Source organism: Bufo bufo, chromosome 9 (assembly GCF_905171765.1).
Source record: "Bufo bufo chromosome 9, aBufBuf1.1, whole genome shotgun sequence".
In the NCBI taxonomy this organism is placed as follows: Eukaryota; Metazoa; Chordata; class Amphibia; order Anura; family Bufonidae; genus Bufo; species Bufo bufo.
The window spans coordinates 171748033-171771808 of record NC_053397.1 but is presented as its reverse complement, the minus strand read 5'-3'; the positions used below and the strand labels follow the sequence as shown (position 1 = coordinate 171771808).

The following is a 23776-nucleotide window of genomic DNA, read 5'->3' as shown; positions in this document are numbered from 1 at the left end:
TCGTTCCCCACGCGGTGGGAGGGCTGGTGCAGGGTACGGGTTTCCCAGGGACGCGCGTGCCTCCCTTTCCCGTCCCTCGGAGTAAGATCTGCGTGCAGGCATCCCCGGGCTCGCGATTTCTAATGAGAAGAGGGAAATCGCGTGGGATCTGTGATGTCACCAGGCAAGATTCTCCTTGGGCAAGGGAATCTCGCGATAATTTGGCGCACTTCCGGGATAAGAGCGGGGCTGAGATGCCGGCATTTGCGAGAAGCCGGCCAGCCAGCCCACGCTCACCGCTTACAGGACGCTGCCATGCTCGCTCCAATGGAAGACACTGCTAGAAAGTCTAGTGATCCCGCTGCCTCTGCCCTCAGCCCGGTAAGCTTCCTCCCCTGGAGGATGATTATGCTACCTCCTATTGTGTAACTGACCCTGTTGTTGATTCACTATTGGGCATGGTTATGGCACACATTTTTTTTCACTCTGGTGAGGTGGTGGCTAAATCCAAGTGTCCTACTGCTCTCTAGTTTGTCTTTTAGGGCACTGAGACCATGACTCCCAAGCCAGCCAGTGGGGAAGCAGGACGCAAAAAATTTGCCATTTGCAAAAAATCCTTTACCTCAAAAAATAGAAAACCCTTGTGCCAGAAATACAGAAATACACAGAAAAGGTCGTTTCTGAGGCGTTGCCCTCCTTCCTTGAGTCCCTGAGAACGATTATTAAGGAGGAGGTGAATACAGCTGTAGACTTAAGAATCGCATCCCAATCTCTACGACCATCCACATCCCAGAGATCGCATATCTCTGAATTGCCTTTTGATCTTGATGAGGGAGAGATGATTTCTGAATCCGACTCAGCCTCTTCTGATGAGGGCTCAGGCAGGCCCTTATTTCTTCCAAAAGAAACTGACGGTCTCCCTAAAACCATCCGTGCTACTATGCACATAGAAGATGTTAAAGAGTGACATTCAATTCAAGACCATATGTTTCAGGGTCTGGGAGAAAGACGTGGAAGAGTATTCCCAATCCATAATAACATAAAATCTCTAATATCAAAAGAGTGGAAAGACCCAGAAAAGAGAACGACGGTCACAAACTCTGTTAAAAGGAAATACCCCTTTGAAAAGTCTGAAACTAATTTATGGGACAAAACACCTAAAATAGATGCACCAGTTGCCCGCATCTCCAAAAAATCTTCTCTCCTATTTGAAGACATGGGCCTTCTACGGGATCCCATGGATAAAAAAATCTGAAAATGTTCTAAAAAAGGCTTGGGAAACTAACACGGCCATGCTACGCCCAAGTATTGCCTCTATTTCTACAGCCAGAACTCTGTCAATCTGGCTTAATCAGTTAGAAGAACACATTGCTGTGGGTTCCCCTAGGGAAGAAATCCTTGCATCCCTACCCATGTTAAAAAAAAGCTTCTAACTTTCTAGCGGACGCCTCTGCCGACTTAGTGAAACTCTCCGCTAGATCAGCTGCACTTTCAAACGCGGCCCGAAGAACAATTTGGCTTTGATCCTGGTCAGGGGACGCAGGCTCAAAAAGTTGCCTGTGTTCCATCCCCTGTGAGGGGGACAGATTATTTGGTTCTGGATTAGCTGATATCCTTGAAAAAGCGTCTGATAAAAAAAAAAGGATTCCCCCTGGAAAATAGATATTTTCATCAGAGACGGTCCTTTTAAAACCAAAAAAATAATAGAGTGGAACACAAAAAGGGCTCCAGAAAGTGGCAGGATTCCAAAGGCAGGGGTAGAGGATTCCTACTTAACCCCGAAACTTCTTCTCGCCCTACCCAATGATGCCAGAAGTCGGGTAGGAGACAAGTTAACGGCTTCATTCCTGCGTGGGAACAAATCCATGCCTCCCCGTGGGTAATAAACACTCTAAAGGAAGGATTAAAGCTGGAATTTTTATCCCCTCCATTAACTCAGTTCACAATTAACAAAAAGCTGTCTCCTCTACAAAAACAACTTTGTCTAGAGTCAGAAATCTCCTCCTTAAAGGGTTTCTACCACCAGAAATACTGTTATGTAGCTGACTGACATTAGCGATTCGCTAATGTCAGCACTACATAACAGTATGTTTCTAACATTAGTTCCTGCAGCCGTTTTTGTTTAAAAAGCACTTTTATAGATATGCTAATGAGCCTCTAGGTGCTATGTGGGCGTCATTAGGACCTAGAGGGCTCCGTCCACTAACCATTTCAGCCGCCCCGCTCCTGTTGATTGACGTGAAACTTCTCAGTATCTCGTACCAATTCCCGCGCCTGCGCCGTGCGCTTCTGTATTTGGCGCAGGCGCAGTGAGTGAATGCCGCGCTCCTGGTGCCGGCTTCCTCATTGTAACGTAGTTGGCGCAGGCGCAGTGAGGAAGCCGGCGCTTGGAGAATACAGAAGCGCACGGCGCAGGCGCGGGAATTGGTACGAGATACTGAGAAGTTTCACGTCAATCAACAGGAGCGGGGCGGGCTGGAGGGACGCGATGGGCAGCTGAAATGGTTAGTGGACGGAGCCCTCTAGGTGCTAATGACGCGACCCCTTTAGCACCTAGAGGCTCATTAGCATATCTATAAAAGTGCTTTTTTAACAAAAACGGCTGCAGGAACTAATGTTAGAAACATACTGTTATGTAGTGCTGACATTAGCGAATCGCTAATGTCAGTCAGCTACATAACAGTATTTCTGGTGGTAGAAACCCTTTGATAGAAAAGAAGGTACTCCTTCCGGTCCCAAAAGATCAATACGGAAAGGGTTTCTATTCCCCAGTCTTTTTAGTACCAAAACCAAACAGATCCATTCAGTTGATAATAAATCTAAAATCCCTAAACAGGTTGTTTATATACAAAAAATTCAAGATGGAAACCATAAAATCTACCGTAAATCTGCTTCCTCAATATTGTTTCATGGCAACCTAAGATTTACAGGACGCCTACTACTATGTTCCAATATATCCATCCCATCAAAAATATTTATGAATCGCTGTTTTCATGGGAGAAAATTTGTGCCACTTCCAATTCAGAGCCCTTCCGTTCGGCCTCTCTTCAGCCCCAAGAGTTTTTTCCAAGATCATGTCCGACGTCATAAAACACTTACATCTCCAAAAAATTCTAATAATACCATATCTGGACGACTTCTTAATAGCATCTGGCTCAGAAGCACCCCTTAAACTCCATCTCTCCCTGGTTCAGGACTGTTTCACCACCCTAGGGTGGATCATAAATTTAAAAAAATCTGATCTGTCCCGAGACAGAAGAAAGATCTTCCTTGGAGTTCTATTGGACTCTCATCTACTAATGTCCTTTCTACCAATAGAGAAGAGGACCAGGTTGTTACTGGAGATCTCCCGTTTCTGCAGTCTAAGGACTGCCTCTCTCAGGAACATTAGGACAGTTCTGGGTCTTCTCACTTCCACAATCCCGTCAATCAGATGGGCTCAAAGCCATACACTGGTGATTCAGTCCTTCCTTCTATCCTCGTGGGACGGAACAATCTCTGCCCTAGAAAAGAAGGTTTACATCCCAAATTCTGTAAAAAGATCCCTCATGTGGTGGAAACTAGGAAAAAAAACTAAACACAGGGGTTTATTGGAGACAAAAAGATCAGATGATAATCACCACATATGCCAGCGGATCAGGGTGGGGAGGCCACGCAAAAGGGAAAATAGTACAGGGCAAATGGGGCCCGGATATGTTAAAAGCCTCTTCAAATCTCAAAGAGCTTACGGCCATTTACAAAGTCATCACTTCTCTACACACGCCCTTATCCTCAAAACATGTAAAAGTGCTATCAGACAACACCACAGAGGTCGCTTACCTCAACAAGCAGGGCGGAACCAGAAGCCGCTCCCTAGCAGCCGTAGCTCGCGACATATTTCTCTGGGCAGAGAGAAATCTTCTGTCCTTATCCGCAGTCCATGTCAAAGAAGAACAAAATTTTGTAGCCGATTTCCTCAGTCGAACAACCTTGAAGGAAGGGGAATGGTCTTTAAATCCCCAGATCTTCCGCAACATCTGCGAAAAATGGGGAAATCCGGACTTGGATCTGTTCGCCACAGGGGACAACAGGCAGACCGAAAAATTTTGCTCCCTCTCCTGACAAGATCAGCCACTTTGGATAGATGCCCTATCCCAACCTTGGCCAAACACTCTTCTGTAAGCGTTCCCTCCTTTCAGTCTAATAGCAAGGATGCTTACGAAAATACAGGAGGAACAGTCTCAGGTGATCCTCTTTACACCGTTTTGGCCAAAGAGGGCCTGGTTTACCCTGCTCCTCAAACTATCTGCGGGGGTGTTCTGGACCTTGCCACAAATCTCCTCCATCAAGGTCCGATTTATCATCCAGGACTAAAACAGCTCAACCTGACGGCCTGGAAGTTAAACGGTCAGTTTAAAAAAAGAAAAGGTTGTCAGATGAAGTCGTTTCCACTCTTATGCTGAGTCGTAAACCAATTACCTCAAAAATGTATTTAAGAACCTGGAAAGAATTCCTGTCCTTCCCTAAAAATTCTCCTTTTCCTGACATACCTCAAGTACTTGAATTCTTACAATCAGGCTTGAACAAAGGTCTTCGACCCGCAACTCTAAAAGTACAAATATCCGCCCTCAGCGCCTTCTTAGATAAAATATTTGCTGACTCACCCCTTATTAACCACCTCAGCTCCCCTAGCTTAAACACCCTTAATGACCAGACCACTTTTTACAATTCTGCACTACACTACTTTCACGGTTTATTGCTCGGTCATTTTAGGGGCCCTAATGCATGAGAAGTAGTTTGAAATTCAAATGTGTAAAAAATGTCCTGTGAAATCCTAAAGGTGCTCTTTAGAATTTGGGCCCCTTTGCCCACCTAGGCTGCAAAAAAGTGTCACACATGTGGTATCGCCGTACTCAGGAGAAGTTGGGCAATGTGTTTTGGGGTGTCTTTTTACATATACCCATGCTGGGTGAGAGAAATATCTCTCTAAACGACAACTTTTCACATTTTTTTATACAAAGTTGTCATTTGACAGAGATATTTATCTCGCCCAGCATGGGTATATGTAAAAAGACACCCCAAAACACATAGCCCTACTTCTCCTGAGTACGGCGATACCACATGTGTGACACTTTTTTGCAGCCTAGGTGGGCAAAGGGGCCCAAATACTAAAGAGCACCTTTAGGATTTCATAGGGCATTTTTAACACATTTGGATTCCAAACTACTTTTCACGCTTTAGGGCCCCTAAAATGCCAGGGCAGTATAACTACCCCACAAGTGACCCCATGGTATTCCGTGAGGGGCATGGCGAGTTCCTAGAATATTTTTTTTTTTTGGCACAAGTTAGCGGAAAATTATGATTTTTTTATTTTTCTTACAAAGTCTCATATTCCACTAACGTGTGACAAAAAAAAAAAAACTTCCATGAACTCACTATGCCCATCACGAAATACCTTGGGGTGTCTTCTTTCCAAAATGGGGTCACTTGTGGGGTAGTTATACTGCCCTGGCATTGTGTGACACTTTTTTGCAGCCTAGGTGCGCAAAGGGGCCCAAATTCCTTTTAGGAGGGCATTTTTAGACATTTGGATTCTAGACTTCTTCTCACGCTTTAGGGCCCCTAAAATGCCAGGGCAGTATAAATACCCCACATGTGACCCCATTTTGGAAAGAAGATACCCCAAGGTATTCCGGGAGGGGCATGGCGAGTTCATAGAAGTTTTTTTTTTTGGCACAAGTTAGCGGAAATTGATTTTTTATTTTTTTTCTCACAAAGTCTCCCTTTCCGCTAACTTGTGACAAAAAGTTCAATCTTTCATGGACTCAATATGCCCCTCAGCGAATACCTTGGGGTGTCTTCTTTCCGAAATGGTGTCATTTGTGGGGTGTGTTTACTGTTCTGCCATTTTGGGCAAGGCTAAATTGTGAGCAACCCTGTAAAGCCTAAAGGTACTCGTTGGACTTTCGGCCGCTTTACGCCCCTAGGCTGCAAAAAAGTGTCACACATGTGGTATCGCCGTACTCAGGAGAAGTAGGGCAATGTGTTTTGGGGTGTATTTTCAAATATACCCATGCTGGGTTAGAGAAATATCTCTGTAAATGACAACTTTAAAAAAAAAATTATACAAAGTTGTCAATTTACAGAGATATTCCTCTCACCCAGCATGGGTATATGTAAAAATACACCCCAAAACACATTGCCCAACTTCTCCTGAGTACGGCGATACCACATGTGTGACACTTTTTTGCAGCCTAGGTGCGCAAAGGGGCCCAAATTCCAATGAGAATCTTTACGATTTCACAGGGCATTTTTTACGCATTTGGATTCCAAACTACTTCTCACGCTTTAGGTCCCCTAAAGTGCCAGGGCAGTATAAATACTCCACAAGTGACCCCATTTTGGAAAGAAGACACCCCAAGGTATTCCGTGAGGGGCATGTCGAGTTCCTGGAATATAATTTTTTTTTTGCACAAGTTAGCGGAAAATGATATTTTTTTTCTCTTACAAAGTCTCATATTCCACTAACTTGTTACAAAAAAATTTTTTTTACATGAACTCGCCATGCCCCTCACGAAATACCTTGGGGTGTCTTCTTTCCAAAATGGGGTCACTTGTGGGGTATTTATACTGCGAGATACATGTGAGATTTTATTTTTTGTCACAAGTTAGTGGAATATGAGACTTTGTAAGAAAAAAAAACAAAAAAACAAAAAAAAAAAATCTATTTCCGCTAACTTGTGACAAAAAAAATTATAAATCTTCTATGAACTCGCCATGCCCCTCAAAAGTGATCTTTTTATAGCGCCGCAGCGATTTTACTGTGTTTTTGCAGTGATCAGAAAAAAAATAATTCTGTCACTGCGGTGGGGCGGACTGAACGCAAGTGTGTGCACAAGATCAGGCCTGATCGGGCGAACACTGCGTTTTTTGTAGAGCCTATAGAACATGTCCTATTCTTGTCCGCAATTGCGGACAAGAAAAGGCATTTTCTATATAGTTCTGGCAATGTGCGGATCCGCAAAATGCGGAAAGCACATTGCTGGTGTCCGTGTTTTGCGGATCCGCGGTGTCCGTGTTTTGCGGATCCGCGGATCCGCAAAACACATACAGACATCTGAATGGAGCCTTACAGGGGAGTGATCAATGACTAGGGGGTGATCAGGGAGTCTATATGGGGTGATCACCCCCCTGTAAGGCTCCATTCCAGAGAGGTCATTGCAACAACTTATATTAAAAAGGATCTCCTTCCTCCTACAGGAATAAGAGCTCACTCTACAAGGGCCATGTCATCCTCTTGGGCAGAGTCGGCCTCGGTCTCCTTAGACCAGATCTGAAAAGCGGCCACATGGGCAAGCCCTATGACCTTCTACAACCATTATAGACTTGATGATCAAAAAAATCAAGACATCCTTTGGTCGTAGAATTCTTGCTGCTGTTGTCTTTCCCCTAGTAGATTACTCTGTTAATCCTCCTGTCAGTGCCGTTGTGGAGGTGCCGGGGAAAAGTAGAAATTACTCTTACCCATAATTGGATTTTCCAATAACCTCCACAACAGCACAGAATTTTTTCCCCTCTCTTGTGGATTCATATTATCTGATGTTATGCTTATATTGTGTTATTTTTGTCAAATGATGTAATTTGATATTTGATATTTAATACAATTTTTCTTTTTGCATCAATTCCGAGTACTCTCTTACTGACTGGATAGGTCAGGGGGAGGAGGCCTTTTAAATCATGTGCTCCTGCATTGTTTCCTGTCCTGGGGGTGAGGACACCCTCCTGTCAGTGCCGTTGTGAAGGTTTTTGGAAAATCCAAATACCGGTAAGAGTAATTTCTACTATCTTCCTGAGAACGGCAATACAGTTAGAGAGATGAGCGCTTCCATAATTGAGAACATATGTATGCTTGACCTAGGATGCACATACAGTGGATATAAAAAGTCTACACACCCCTGTTAAAATGTCAGGTTTCTGTGATGTAAAAAAAATTTGACAAAGATAAATCATTTCAGAACTTGTGCATCACTTGTGCGTTGCGTGAAAATCGCAGCATGCTCTATATTCTCTGTTTTTCACGCAACGCAGGCCCCATAGAAGTGAATGGGGTTGCGTGAAAATCGCAAGCATCCCCAAGTAAGTGCGGATGCGGTGCGATTTTCACGCACGGTTGCTAGGAGACGATCGGGATGGAGACCCGATCATTATTATTTTCCCTTATAACATGGTTATAAGGGAAAATAATAGCATTCTGAATACAGAATGCATAGTAAAATAGCACTGGAGGGGTTAAAAAAAATAAATTATATTATTTAACTCACCTTAGTCCACTTGTTCGCGCAGCCCGGCATCTCCTTCTGTCTTCTTTGCTGAACAGGACCTGTCGTCACTCCGGTCATCACATCATCCATCACATGATCTTTTACCATGGTGATGGATCATGTGATGACCGGAGTGACGTCACCACAGGTCCTGTTCAGCAAAGGAGACAGATGCCGGGGTGCGCAAAGTGGACTAAGGTGAGTTAAATCTTTTTTTTTTTTTTTTTAACCCCTCCAGTGCTATTTTACTATGCATTCTGTATTCAGAATGCTATTATTTTGACTTATAACCATGTTATAAGGGAAAATAATACAATCTACACAACCCCGATCCCAAGTTCGAACTTCTGTGAAGAAGTTCGGGTTTGGGTACCAAACATACGCAATTTTTCTCACGCGAGTGCAAAACGCATTACAATGTTTTGAACTTGCGCGGAAAAATTGCGCGTGTTCCCGCAACACACCCACACATTTTCCCGCAACGCCCTTGTGAACTCAGCCTAAGGGTGGGTTCACACTAGCGTTAGGGATTCCGTTGAGGCTTTCATTTATAACATGGTTATAACGGAAAGTAACGGAATCCATATGACGGAAGGACGGATCCGTTCTTCTGCCCATAGACTTGCATTATGACGGAATGCAAAACGGAAGCCTTTAAAAGGCATTCAGTTTGCTTTCCGTCCTAATAGAAGTCTATGGGAATCAAAACGGACCCATCTGGGTCCCGTTATGCAAGACAGAAAACAAAGTCCTGTCGACAGGACTTTGTTTTCCGTCTTGCATAACGGGATCCAGACAGAACCCTTAGGCTTTCCCATAGACTTCTATTAGGACGGAAAGCAAACGGAATGCCTTTTAAAGGCTTCCGTTTTGCATTCTGTCTGGGCATTCCATTATTTTGCGTTATAACCATGTTATAAGGGAAAGCCCTAATGGAATCCCTAACGCTAGTGTGAACCCTACCTAATAAATATTGAGGATTGTTTTGTTGTTAATCCTTGATGTGTTACAGGAAAAAAATTATTAAAATGGAAAGTCTGCAAAAAAAGAAAGTTTTTTAAATTTCACATCTTTTTTGCTTTAATTCCTGTTAACAACATTTCTACAACCCGATTTGAATAGTTTGAGGGGTGTAAATTCTTAAATGGGGTCATTTATGGGTGGTTTCTATTATGTGAGCTCCTTTAAGTAACTTCAGAACTGAACTGGTCCTTAAAAAAAGTTGATTTGGGAGGTTTTCTTAAAAATTTCTAAAATTGCTTCAAAAATTCTAAACCCTCTAACGTCCTAAAAAAATAACATAACATTACCAAAAAGATGCCAACATAAAGTACATATGGTGAATGGTAATTACTGAGTATTTTATGAGGCATCACTATCTGTCTTAAAAGTAGAGAGATTCAAATTTAGAAAACAGTGATTTTTTTTATAAATAAAGGTAACACAAATTGACTCAAATTTACCATTAACATGATGTACAATGTGTCATGAGAAAACAGTCTCAGAATGGCCTGGATAAGTAAAAGTGTTCCAAAGTTATTACCACATAAAGTGACACATGTCAGATTTGCAAAATTAGGCCTGGTCGGGAAGGGGTAAATGGCCCGGTCTGGAAGTGGTTAAAGGGTTTATCCCATTTTGGACACTGGAGTCATATCGCTAGTATATTCCCCCAGTGTCTGATATGTGCAGGTTCCACAAATGGGACCCGTACCTATCCTTTCTCTGGCCACCACCTTCCCCGCTTCGTTCTCGGTGTAGGTGCAGGTCCCACCTCTCCTAGCAATATGCCACCATTGTCTCAGATGGAAATACCCCTTTAAGGTCACATGCACACGTTGCGGAATACGTGTGGTTTTTCCTAGCAGATTTCCATGTGGAAAAAACACAGCATATTAAAGTACCAGCAAAGTTTATGAGATTACACTAATCTCATGTACACTTTGCTGATTTTTTCTGTGAGAAAATTGACCTTCTGCAGGGATTTCAAATTAAATAGCATGTCAATTATAGTATAAGAATGAGGCGGCTCTCTATGGCTCAAAAAGATGGAATAAGGTGCTCAATCCAGACAAAGAGTACCCAACGCTTGTGGTGGGGATAAAGTGAGTAAAAATAGAGGGATGGCACTCAAATCATTTGTGTTGTACGGATAAATATATTTATTAAGGGGTGGCTAGATATGCCTAATGAAGTAAAAACTAAGTAAAACTGGTATAATAATCAGAAAAGTATATCATAAATGTAAATAATAAATATATATAAATATCAATGTAAAAGAACAAATAGTAATATTAGCATATCAATTGCATAAAATCCTGTTGGAAAAAAAGGGGAATGCAAGTCTTCAAAATCTGTAAAAAAGCCTGTTTAAAGCGAACCTTTCACCAGGATTTCACTTAATAAACTATCACCAGTACCTTATAGATTATCCTCATTCTGTTTCCATACATTCTTGTGCCGCTTTCCTGGGATGTATATTCATGAAAAAAACGACTTATAAAGTCCTTGTCTCCAGCTCCTGAAGTCACGCTAGAAGTCAAGGGGGTAGCCCTTCCCTCACTCCGGGCTGTAACTCCCCTGCCCTAACCCCTCCTCTATGTAGTGTAACTGACACCCGGCTCAGTCGCCGGGACCGCGCTTGTACAGGCGGCGCATGCGCCGTCGGACTCAAGCGCGATCCTGTAACTGAATCGCGCATGCGCCGTCCCCGATGCCTGCCTGTCTTCTCTTCCTCACGCGTGATTCAGTTACAGGATCGCGCTTGAGTCCGACGGCGCATGCGCCGCCTGTACAAGCGCGGTCCCGGCGACTGAGCCGGGTGTCAGTTACACTACATAGAGGAGGGGTTAGGGCAGGGGAGTTACAGCCCGGAGTGAGGGAAGGGCTACCCCCTTGACTTCTAGCGTGACTTCAGGAGCTGGAGACAAGGACTTTATAAGTCGTTTTTTTCATGAATATACATCCCAGGAAAGCGGCACAAGAATGTATGGAAACAGAATGAGGATAATCTATAAGGTACTGGTGATAGTTTATTAAGTGAAATCCAGGTGAAAGGTTCGCTTTAAAAAAGGATCTGTTGGAGAAAATTCAGTCTTATGTTGCAATGTCCGGTGAAAAAAGTTGATACAGTTTCCTAGTATACAATATCCTGATATACCATAAAATAAATGTCAATTATCCTAATGTACCATAAAATGTCAATTGTGAAAAATCCTGCTGAAGGAAAGAAAGAATGTCTTGTATACCTGTTGGGAGAAAATCCAGTCTCATACCATGGTATCCGGAAATATATTAAAGTAAAATATCCTGATATGGGCTGAAATTAACTTTCTTTAAGGAGTAATATGTGAGGTAGGTATCTCCTTGTTAAAAGGAATAATCACATCCGATTTGGTATATGGAGTTCTTCACAGGTCCAACAATAATGGGCTGTGGAATAATTAACTGCTGCTATGTAAGCAGGTACATTACCCTCCTGGTGGCCGTCAGTGAGTCGGTGAGCGGCTCCTGCCTGCAGGTCGGCGTCCACGTGTGATGATCGCGCCCGCTGTATGCTCCGGCCGTTGGTTGCTGCGGTTGTCGTCACTTCCGGTGACGTCACATGCGTTTGTAAAATTTCCAGCTCGATTCAGTGTCGGCTTGCCACGTGGAGGCTAGTGGCGGGAAGAGACGTTGCAGCTTCACAGGAGGGAGGAAAATAGCTCTGGAGCTTCTCTTTAGTTGTAGGATCCTTTTGTTTGGTGCTAGCTAGTTTCAATAGGCTGACTCAATGCACCATACGCGTTTCGCAGCACTGGCGGCCACCAGGAGGGTAATGTACCTGCTTACATAGCAGTAGTTAATTATTCCACAGCCCATTATTGTTGGACCTGTGAAGAACTCCATATACCAAATCGGATGTGATTATTCCTATTAACAAGGAGATACCTACCTCACATATTACTCCTTAAAGAAAGTTAATTTCAGCCCATATCAGGATATTTCACTTTAATATATTTCCGGATACCATGGTATGAGACTGGATTTTCTCCCAACAGGTATACAAGACATTCTTTCCTTTCTTTCCTTCAGCAGGATTTTTCACAATTGACATTTTATGGTACATTAGGATAATTGACATTTATTTTATGGTATATCAGGATATTGTATACTAGGATACTGTATCAACTTTTTTCACCGCACATTGCAACATAAGACTGAATTTTCTCCAACAGATCCTTTTTTAAACAGGCTTTTTTACAGATTTTGAAGACTTGCATTCCCCTTTTTTTCCAACAGGATTTTATGCAATTGATATGCTAATATTACTATTTGTTCTTTTACATTGATATTTATATATATTTATTATTTACATTTATGATATACTTTTCTGATTATTATACCAGTTTTTACTTCGTTTTTACTTCATCAGGCATATCTAGCCACCCCTTAATAAATATATTTATCCGTACAACACAAATGATTTGAGTGCCATCCCTCTATTTTTACTCAGCATGTCAATTATGTTTGCGGTTTAGATGCGTATTTTACCATTAGATCTGCAGCGAAACCACATAAAATCCGCACCAAAAAACACAATTATACATTACGGATTTTGGTGCGGATATGCTACAGAAACACACAGAAATCCACACGGACATTTGTGCTGATCCTCTGTATGTTCACTTGCACCCGTGTGCACATGGCCTAAAGGGTTTCTCCGAGACTTTAGAACGGATGACCTTCCCTCAGGAGACCCCCAATAAGCTGTTTGAGAAGGCAGTGGTACTGTCACCTTTTCCTAGGACAAGTGACGACTTGTTCATCGGTCATATGGCCTAGGCGCAGCTCAGCCCCTTAGAAGTAAATGAGCTTGAGCTGCGATAACAAACACACCCACTCTACAATGCACGGCGCTGTGCTTTGTCAGATGAGAAAAGGCCACACTGCTACTGTGGGCACCAATGCCTTCTCAAACAGAGGATCAGTGGGGGTCCCGGGTGTCGGACCCCCAGCGATCAGATAATGATGACTAATCGTGTCAGACCCCCAATGATCAGATAATGATGCCTAATCCAGAGGATAGGTCATCAGTATTAAAATCGTGGAAAACCCCTTTAAGTGTCCCTCTTTGAAAGTCATACATAATCTAGTACATGACAACCTCTTTCTAAGAAAACTAGAACCACCCCTGTACCTGATGTGGATCCAGAGAGCTTCCATTCACTGCTCCAATTGCTCTGATAGATTTATTTCAAGCGGTCAGCTTAGGGGGAGTGTCCTTTCTGCTGCAGCTGGTGGCAGTTGAAGGATGAAATGTGCTTCGGTATCAGAAAGCAAGACAGAGAAATTTGAAACAGAGCAAACAGCAGGTGGCCCTATAGTCCCATTTGTGACGAATACCACACCTCGTGCCCGCTTGACGTCACCTACGTCGAGCTCACGAGACGCGGTATGGTCACGGGTTACCAAAGCGTGACGTTATGCCCTCCAGAGGAGCAGGTAACGTCAGCTTGGTACAGTTTACACATACACCTCCTGTCCACGCGGGCACAGAGAGGCAACAAGCTGAGGGAGCCTTTTCACTGCCGCAGTGAACACAGCACTGTCTCAGCCTGGGTATCTGCCACCAGCTTCTCATTTGATATAAGCCCGGTCCGCTAACGGGATTATATAGGGTGAGAAAGCAACCCACGGTAGGCCGAAACACGGACGTGGGGATTCGTGATCGAGATACAAGACAGCACAAGATTAAAATATATATTTAACCGCCTTAAGGGCACACTACATATAACACAATATACATAGAGAATATATACAGTGGTCTGAGGTTACAGATACAGGTGATACAGGTACAACAGGGTTAAGCAGAGCAAAAGTCAGTTAACGAGTAGTTGAAAGTTCTATGATGGTGGAATAGTCCTTAGCTGCAGTCACGTGGGGGGCGGTGATGTCAGCGGTTTCCAGGTCTCTCCAAACACATTTGCACGATGTGACCCCCTTTCAGAAAAAGACACCGCCTGCTGGCTTGCATGGGCTTATGACCTGTAGCCGGCCGCTCCCCTCCCCGCCTATGGGTAGGGTCCACCCCTCCTACTCTGGTGCTGGCAGCAAATGACCCATAAAACCCCTTAGGAGTCATAGCCCCAGACCAGAATGTCGCAGGAAGATGGTTCTGGGCCCAATTGATCCGCCTGGGTGCCAGCTACAACTAGAGTCCAAACATGGTACCGTTATTTGGTTTCTGTGGGGAGATATGTATATCTCCCCTGCCGGGCATCCTAGCCTCAAACAAAGACCATGGGCACGTTCATCGTGGCCACCAGGACACAAATATGTATCCGGTTTGCGCCTGCGATGGCCGGGAAATTCATAATTCCTTATGAAATGTAGGTGCCAACATGTCTGGGAGGTATCATTGATCCTGGCAAGGGCTGATACCTCCTGTCGGGGGTTTTCCTGCAGGATCCGTGTTGTCTCACTGGAGGTGTGAAATGTATTCAAATGTGGCCTTCTAGGAGTTTTCTGCTATCTGGCTGTGGCTTTGAAGCACGCCCCCCCTGTCGAGCTTGTTTTCACTGCCATCTTTCAGCAAACAGTGGGTGCAGGGACATGGCTGACAGTGAATATTAATCCATATTCCTGACACCATTGCTGAGAAAAATGAAGTTTTAATATATGCAAATGAGCCTCTAGGGGCAATGGGGGCTTGCTGTTACACCTAGAAGCTCAGCTCTTTTTGCAACTGCCCTCTGTTCTATGACAGGGCCAAGCAGTGTGAACGTCATCATGCCTGCCTGGCCCTATCAAAGTGCAGAAGGATCGGCAGTTGCAGAGAGAGCTGAGCCTCAAGGTGTAATGGCAACACCCCCGATGCTGATAGAGGTTCATTTGCATATATTAAAATATCATTTATCTCAGTAATGCGGGCACATATGAACATGGGACCAACACCGATGCCTTCAGCTGCCAAGTGCACATGTAACAGGTCAGCCAGTGTCTTAGGGACAAATCTGCTGACAGATGCCCTTTAACCACCTCCGGACCGCCTAACGCAGGATCGCGTTCCGGAGGTGGCAGCGCTGCGCACAGTCACGCATATACGCGTCATCTCGCGAGACGCGAGATTTCCTGTGAACGCGCACACACAGGCGCGCGCGCTCACAGGAACGGAAGGTAAGAGAGTTGATCTCCAGCCTGCCAGCGGCGATCGTTCGCTGGCAGGCTGGAGATGTGTTTTTTTTAACCCCTAACAGGTATATTAGACGCTGTTTTGATAACAGCGTCTAATATACCTGCTACCTGGTCCTCTGGTGGTCCCCTTTGTTTGGATCGACCACCAGAGGACACAGGTAGCTCAGTAAAGTAGCACCAAGCACCACTACACTACACTACACCCCCCCCCATCACTTATTAACCCCTTATTAGCCCCTGATCACCCCTAATCACCCCTGATCACCCCATATAGACTCCCTGATCACCCCCCTGTCATTGATTACCCCCCTGTCATTGATCAACCCCCTGTAAAGCTCCATTCAGACGTCCGCATGATTTTTACGGATCCACTGATAGATGGATCGGATCCGCAAAACGCATCCGGACGTCTGAATGAAGCCTTACAGGGGCATGATCAATGACTGTGGTGATCACCCCATATAGACTCCCTGATCACCCCCCTGTCATTGATTACCCCCCTGTCATTGATTACCCCCCTGTAAAGCTCCATTCAGATGTCCGCATGATTTTTACGGATGCACTGATACATGGATCGGATCCGCAAAACGCATCCGGTCGTCTGAATGAAGCCTTACAGGGGCATGATCAATGACTGGGGTGATCACCCCCCTGTCATTGATTACCCCCCTGTAAAGCTCCATTCAGATGTCCGCATGATTTTTACGGATGCACTGATAGATGGATCGGATCCGCAAAACGCATCCGGACGTCTGAATGAAGCCTTACAGGGGCATGATCAATGACTGTGGTGATCACCCCATATAGACTCCCTGATCACCCCCCTGTCATTGATTACCCCCCTGTCATTGATTACCCCCCTGTAAAGCTCCATTCAGATGTCCGCATGATTTTTACGGATGCACTGATAGATGGATCGGATCCGCAAAACGCATCCGGACGTCTGAATGAAGCCTTACACGGGCGTGATCAATGACTGTGGTTATCACCCCATATAGACTCCCTGATCACCCCCCTGTCATTGATCACCCCCCTGTCATTGATCACCCCCCTGTCATTGATCACCCCCCTGTCATTTATCACCCCCCTGTCATTTATCACCCCTCTGTAAGGCTCCATTCAGATATTTTTTTGGCCCAAGTTAGCAGAATTTTTTTTTTTTTTTCTTACAAAGTCTCATATTCCACTAACTTGTGTCAAAAAATAAAATCTCACATGAACTCACCATACCCCTCACGGAATCCAAATGCGTAAAATTTTTTAGACATTTATATTCCAGACTTCTTCTCACGCTTTAGGGCCCCTAGAATGCCAGGGCAGTATAAATACCCCACATGTGACCCCATTTCGGAAAGAAGACACCCCCAGGTATTCCGTGAGGGGCATATTGAGTCCATGAAAGATTGAAATTTTTGTCCCAAGTTAGCGGAACGGGAGACTTTGTGAGAAAAAAATTAAAAATATCAATTTCCGCTAACTTGTGCCAAAAAAAAAAAAATTTCTATGAACTCGCCATGCCCCTCATTGAATACCTTGGGGTGTCTTCTTTCCAAAATGGGGTCACATGTGGGGTATTTATACTGCCCTGGCATTCTAGGGGCCCCAAAGCGTGAGAAGAAGTCTGGTATCCAAATGTCTAAAAATGCCCTCCTAAAAGGAATTTGGGCACCTTTGCGCATCTAGGCTGCAAAAAAGTGTCACACATCTGGTATCGCCGTACTCAGGAGAAGTTGGGGAATGTGTTTTGGGGTGTCATTTTACATATACCCATGCTGGGTGAGAGAAATATCTTGGTCAAATGCCAACTTTGTATAAAAAAATGGGAAAAGTTGTCTTTTGCCAAGATATTTCTCTCACCCAGCATGGGTATATGTAAAATGACACCCCAAAACACATTCCCCAACTTCTCCTGAATACGGCGATACCACATGTGTGACACTTTTTTGCAGCCTAGGTGGGCAAAGGGGCCCATATTCCAAAGAGCACCTTTAGGATTTCACAGGTCATTTACCTACTTACCACACATTAGGGCCCCTGGAAAATGCCAGGGCAGTATAACTACCCCACAAGTGACCCCATTTTGGAAAGAAGACACCCCAAGGTATTCCGTGAGGGGCATGGCGAGTTCCTAGAATTTTTTATTTTTTGTCACAAGTTAGTGGAAAATGCTTATTTTTTATTTATTTTTTTTTCATACAAAGTCTCATATTCCACTAACTTGTGACAAAAAATAAAAACTTCCATGAACTCACTTTGCCCATCAGCGAATACCTTGGGGTCTCTTCTTTCCAAAATGGGGTCACTTGTGGGGTAGTTATACTGCCCAGGCATTCTAGGGGCCCAAATGTGTGGTAAGGAGTTTGAAATCAAATTCTGTAAAAAATGACCTGTGAAATCCAAAAGGTGCTCTTTTGAATATGGGCCCCTTTGCCCACCTCGGCTGCAAAAAAGTGTCACACATCTGGTATCTCCGTAATCGGGAGAAGTTGGGGAATGTGTTTTGGGGTGTCATTTTACATATACCCATGCTGGGTGAGAGAAATATCTTGGCAAAAGACAACTTTTCCCATTTTTTTATACAAAGTTGGCATTTGACCAAGATATTTATCTCACCCAGCATGGGTATATGTAAAAAGACACCCCAAAACACATTCCTCAACTTCTCCTGAATACAGAGATACCAGATGTGTGACACTTTTTTGCAGCCTAGGTGGGCAAAGGGGCCCACATTCCAAAGAGCACCTTTCGGATTTCACAGGTCATTTACCTACTTACCACACATTTGGGCCCCTAGAATGCCAGGGCAGTATAACTACCCCACAAGTGACCCCATTTTGGAAAGAAGAGACCCCAAGGTATTCGCTGATGGGCATAGTGAGTTCATGGAAGTTTTTATTTTTTGTCACAAGTTTGTGGAATATGAGACTTTGTATGGAAAAAAAAAAAAAAAAAAAATCATCATTTTCCACTAACTTGTGACAAAAAATAAAAAATTCTAGGAACTCGCCATGCCCCTCACGGAATACCTTGGGGTGTCTTCTTTCCAAAATGGGGTCACTTGTGGGGTAGTTATACTGCCCTGGTATTCTAGGGGCCCAAATGTGTGGTAAGGAGTTTGAAATCAAATTCAGGAAAAAATGAGGAGTGAAATCCGAAAGGTGCTCTTTGGAATATGGGCCCCTTTGCCCACCTAGGCTGCAAAAAAGTGTCACACATCTGGTATCCCCGTACTCAGGAGAAGGTGGGGAATGTGTGAAAAAAAAAAAAAATCATCATTTTCCGCTAACTTGTGACAAAAAATAAAAAGTTCTATGAACTCACTATGCCCATCAGCGAATACCTTAGGGTGTGTACTTTCAGAAATGGGGTCATTTGTGGGGTGTTTGTACTGTCTGGGCATTGTAGAACCTCAGGAAACATGACAGGTGCTCAGAAAGTCAGAGCTGCTTCAAAAAGCGGAAATTCACATTTTTGTACCATAGTTTGTAAACGCTATAACTTTTACCCAAACCATTTTTTTTTTACCCAAACATTTTTTTTTTATCAAAGACATGTAGAACTATAAATTTAGAGCAAAATTTCTATATGGATGTCGTTTTTTTTGCAAAATTTTACAACTGAAAGTGAAAAATGTCATTTTTTTGCAAAAAAATCGTTAAATTTCGATTAATAACAAAAAAAGTAAAAATGTCAGCAGCAATGAAATACCACCAAATGAAAGCTCTATTAGTGAGAAGAAAAGGAGGTAAAATTCATTTGGGTGGTAAGTTGCATGACCGAGCAATAAACGGTGAAAGTAGTGTAGGTCAGAAGTGTAAAAAGTGGCCTGGTCTTTCAGGGTGTTTAAGCACTGGGGGCTGAGGTGGTTAAGCCAACATGCTTTATTTGCCTGTGGGAGTTAGAAGTTATTTGCTGTGTTGTTAAGGCTCTGTTTCCACTACTGTTATTTATTTTTGTTATTTTGATTCCGATGCTCTTCAGTGCCCACAATGTGTTACAAAGTAGATCATAGCGGATCCTTCAGATTTTTTTTATGGCTCCTATAGGTTAAAAATCTCAGACAAGCCCTGCAATAGGCTAAAATAAAATTAAAAAAAAACCTATTAGGCCAAGTTCACACTTCAGTTATTCGATCAGTTATTTCCATCAGTTATTGTGAGCCAAAACCAGGTGCGGGTAAGGCTGAGTTCCCATTAGAGTTTTCAATTCCGCTGTTGAAATCCGTCATAGGATCTCAATAGCGGAAGAAAACACCTCAGTTTTATTCCCGTCCATTGTCAATGAGGACAAAACTGAACTGAATGAAACGGAATGCACTAAAATGCATTCCGTTCCGTTTGGTTGCACTCCCATTGCGCACAGAATAACGCTGCAAGCAGTGTTTTTCTGTCTGCGCTGTAGCGCGGAGCAAGACGCATCCATCCTCGCACACCATGTAAGTCAATGGGGACGAATCTGTTTTCTCTGACACAATAGAAAACGGATCTGTCCTCCATTGACTTTAAATGGTGTTCATGACGGATCCGTCATGGCTATAGAAGACATAATACAACCGGATCCATTCATGACGGATGTATGCGGTTGTATTATGGTAACGGAAGTGTATTTGCAGATCCATGACGGATCCGCAAAAAAACGCTAATGTGAAAGTAGCCTTAACAACACAGAACAGGTCAAATCTTTCCATGTATAATATATTACACATCACTTACTCTGCATGATTCCCTGCCTGCTTCCCTTATCTCAGGAATGTTTTTGTGTGAAGGCGGGGGAAGTGGATCTCTGTAGCTCACACTAGATACATACAATACTTATCCATTAACTGACCATCTTTTACTGCTGTAATCTCTAATGCTAGTGCTAGGATCTTCCCTATTTAAACACACACATATCATTAGGGTAACAAACCTTAACCAGTTCATTTCTGAACATTTAACACAAGCGCCTTTCTGATTGCAGACACTGGGGCACTTTCTTTCTTGCTAGTGCCATCAATTAACATCCTGACACTGCTCTGTTTTCTCACTCATTAGAACCCCCCCACATTAACATCACAGGAGTTCTTATGCCCACAGTCTGTAAGCTCTACCTTCACAGATTCTTACAGATTTTCATCCCTGTTGCCAGCCGGGCGACCTGCTGTCCGGGGCCACACTTCTCTAACATTCTTTTTCACATTTTAACTTTCAATTCTCCATTAATATCACATCCTGCAATCTTCATTAACTTCTTATAATTTTTTACATGTTGACTTCCTTCTTCTCTCGCTACAAGCTGAGGAGCAGTATATTCTCCTTCTTCATGTGAGTGGGACTGACCCATCTCAAAACAACAGTATTTCAGACTGACACACACACAAAACAGAGGAGTGATCGGCAACTTTCCTCCGCAGACAAAGGATTCACCCTCCCCTCTGGTTGGCTCAAATCTGACTATCACGTCTGACTAGTCAGCTGGGACTCCCAGCACGTCTCAGGCGGCTCCGTCGCGTCTTCCTGGGGTCAGGTCAGGTGGAGAATATCTCCGCAGTCTTCCCTAGATAAGGGTCATGAGGCTCCACGCGTCTTCCTGGCCAGGTCAGCCGGAGTTTACTTTGTCCCACACCTCGGCGCTACAGCGCCCCCTTCCAAACCAGGAGGTTACTGTCCCCTCCCTTTGTCTGTGGTCTTACCGTCTGTGCTCAACTCACTCCTCACATAAATCACAGACACACACAAAACATATACACACCAGAGTGATCTAGAATTTCTGACTATTGGTTCTATAGACTCTAAGCTTTCAGCATTACAGCCAACTACTATACTTACATCGGTACCACCTGACAGCAGACTGAGCTATCTGAGCATGACAAAGTAAATAGCAGAAAAGTAGATGAGATAAAAAAAAGTTTTCTCACCTTTCTTTTGAGGCTGTGGTCCTCTCCCCTCTGCCGTTCGTCAAGCTCAGGGCTCGTCTGGTCAGCTGTTGGATGCTACCTTCGCTCAGAGTCCCATCTAGGGTGCCATTTGATGAAGACGCCCTAAATTAGAGCATTTGAGATGCACTCTGGTGCTCCAAATCAATGTACCCCCAGGGGGTTAATATCCACGCGTGGTTGAGAGACTAGACACTGACACAGAAGCTGGTCAAAGCAATCTCTAATTTATTACAAAAAGTAAGTGGTATATGTATCTTCAGAAAAGGGCAGTACTTTCTGAGGCCCAGGCATTATTCCATTGGCTCAAAAGGAATAAGAGATAAGAGAGAGGAGATAACACCCTGGCATCTGCGCACTGGGCACTACTTTGGAATGTGAACTAATGTAAACATCTGGTTACCGTCGCCATTTTGTAATGGCGTTTATCCTAACAATAATACTGCATACGTCATATGTGACACTTTAAAGAGGTGCTTCTCTATAGGCAGTGAATAATATATACCTATCATCAAGCCATATGATTGGCTTATGCACTCCTTCACACTCTATATACCTCCCTTGGGACACCTGTACAAGGATGAGAAAACAGACACTTCTCACAGCACAGCTCTTTGCCCCCCACCCTCTCTTCTCCAGCCTTGAAACAAAGAGGGGGGTGGGAAGCACTTGAAAAAGAAAAAGTTAACTCATTACAGTCCTAGAGATACAAAATATAGAATAAAATTCACACATCTTTAACTGTTGCACCTGCTTCTAGAGGGTCCCCATTTGCCCACCTCTTTCCACTCCCTTCTACTCTTGATTGACAGGGCCAGGCCAGCGTTGGTCTCCTCCTGTCGGCCGGGGAAATCTTGCGTGAGGGAAGGATGCTCGTTAGCTGCTGGCTTCCTAACTGTGACGTATTCGGCTTCCTAACTGCGAGCGCCCTTCCCTCACTGCGCCTGTGCCGCATACTGAACTGGACGAGATTTGCAGACAGGGCCCGAGGGCCGGCAGAAGGAGACCAACACTATCCTGGCCCTGTCAATCAAGAGTAGAAGGAAGTGGAAAGAGGTGGGCGAATGGAGCCTCTAAGAGCAGGTGCAACGCCCCCCCCCCCCTTGCTCCTAGAGGCTAATTAGCATATACTAATAGTTATAATTGCACAAAAACTTGGGCACACTGAAAAAAGAGAATAGCAGAGTTAAATTCAGGTGACATTTGCACATGTATAATGCTATTTTTATTCCATCATATCCTGTACAATATATCTTTCTGCAAATGAGAAGAAGATGCAGCAATGGAGACTGAGCGGCATTTTCTATTATAATGTGGTTTTCATAGAAGTGCTTTTAGTCATTGCAGCCAATCAGAGGGCAGCTTTCATATTTCAGGTTTAGCAATGAAATAAGTTATCTGATAGGTTGCTATGGACAGTACTGTTTCCTTAGAACTTTTTTTATTACGAGACTCTGGATGACTCGGCGGCGAGAACTGTCCGGGTCCCGTTGTACGGTAGCATTATTTTATATGTTACTTCCACTGGCTTACAACGGGTTAAGCGGCGGCCTCAGTGACCGCCTTGGAGGGCGCCCCGTTGACGTGTCTCAGTCTGACAGCCCCGCCTCCTGCGTGTCTGACAGAACGCCCTCGGTTTGTGTCACGTGGCCCACTACAGGCACCCATGTGACCATCTGACACGTCCCCTCCCGGCTACCGTCCCATGGTTGCCGCGGTGACCAGCTGGGGCTGGCTCCGGGCCCGGTAAGGGAGCCATGGGCCCGATCACCGGGAACAGGAACATGACCACCGGGGCTGGCCCCACCACCTCACCCCCGGGGTGCAGCAGTGGGGCTCTTATGGGCAGTTTTGGGATCTTTCTGCAGGGCCTGCTGGCAGTGATGGCCTTCAGCATCCTTATGTGTGAGTATGTGTACGGAGCCCGCTCTGTACAGTGTGCCCATAACGTGTTGGGGGTAGAGTCACCCTATGTGTATGTCTTGTATGCCCAGACAGTACAGAGGGAGGTGGACGTCCTTATATGCTGACACTATAGTGCCACCTACCTGATGTGTGTGCCCTGGGGGTGCAGGGGATATAGTGCCACCTACCTGATGTGTATATACCCTGGGAGTGCAGGGGGTATAGTGCCACCTACCTATGTGTATATACCCTGGGGGTGCAGGGGGTATAGTGCCACCTACCTGATGTGTATATACCCTGGGGGTGCAGGGGGGTATAGTGCCACCTACCTGATGTGTATATACCCTGGGAGTGCAGGGGGTATAGTGCCACCTACCTGATGTGTATATACCCTGGGGGTGCAGGGGGTATAGTGCCACCTACCTGATGTGTATATACCCTGGGGGTGCAGGGGGTATAGTGCCACCTACCTGATGTGTATATACCCTGGGAGTGCAGGGGG

The 23776-nt window shown here is 44.4% G+C and overlaps 1 protein-coding gene across 1 annotated transcript in view; it reads left to right on the top strand.

Moving 5' to 3' along the window:
- The first annotated feature begins 23126 nt into the window (after nucleotides 1-23126).
- Nucleotides 23127-23776, top strand: part of LOC120979546 (store-operated calcium entry regulator STIMATE-like) — a 33865-nt gene continuing 33215 nt past the window's right edge. The window contains exon 1 of the mRNA XM_040408349.1: nucleotides 23127-23274. Within this exon, the coding sequence (XP_040264283.1) occupies nucleotides 23127-23274 (148 nt within the window). The remainder of the gene's footprint in view (nucleotides 23275-23776) is intronic.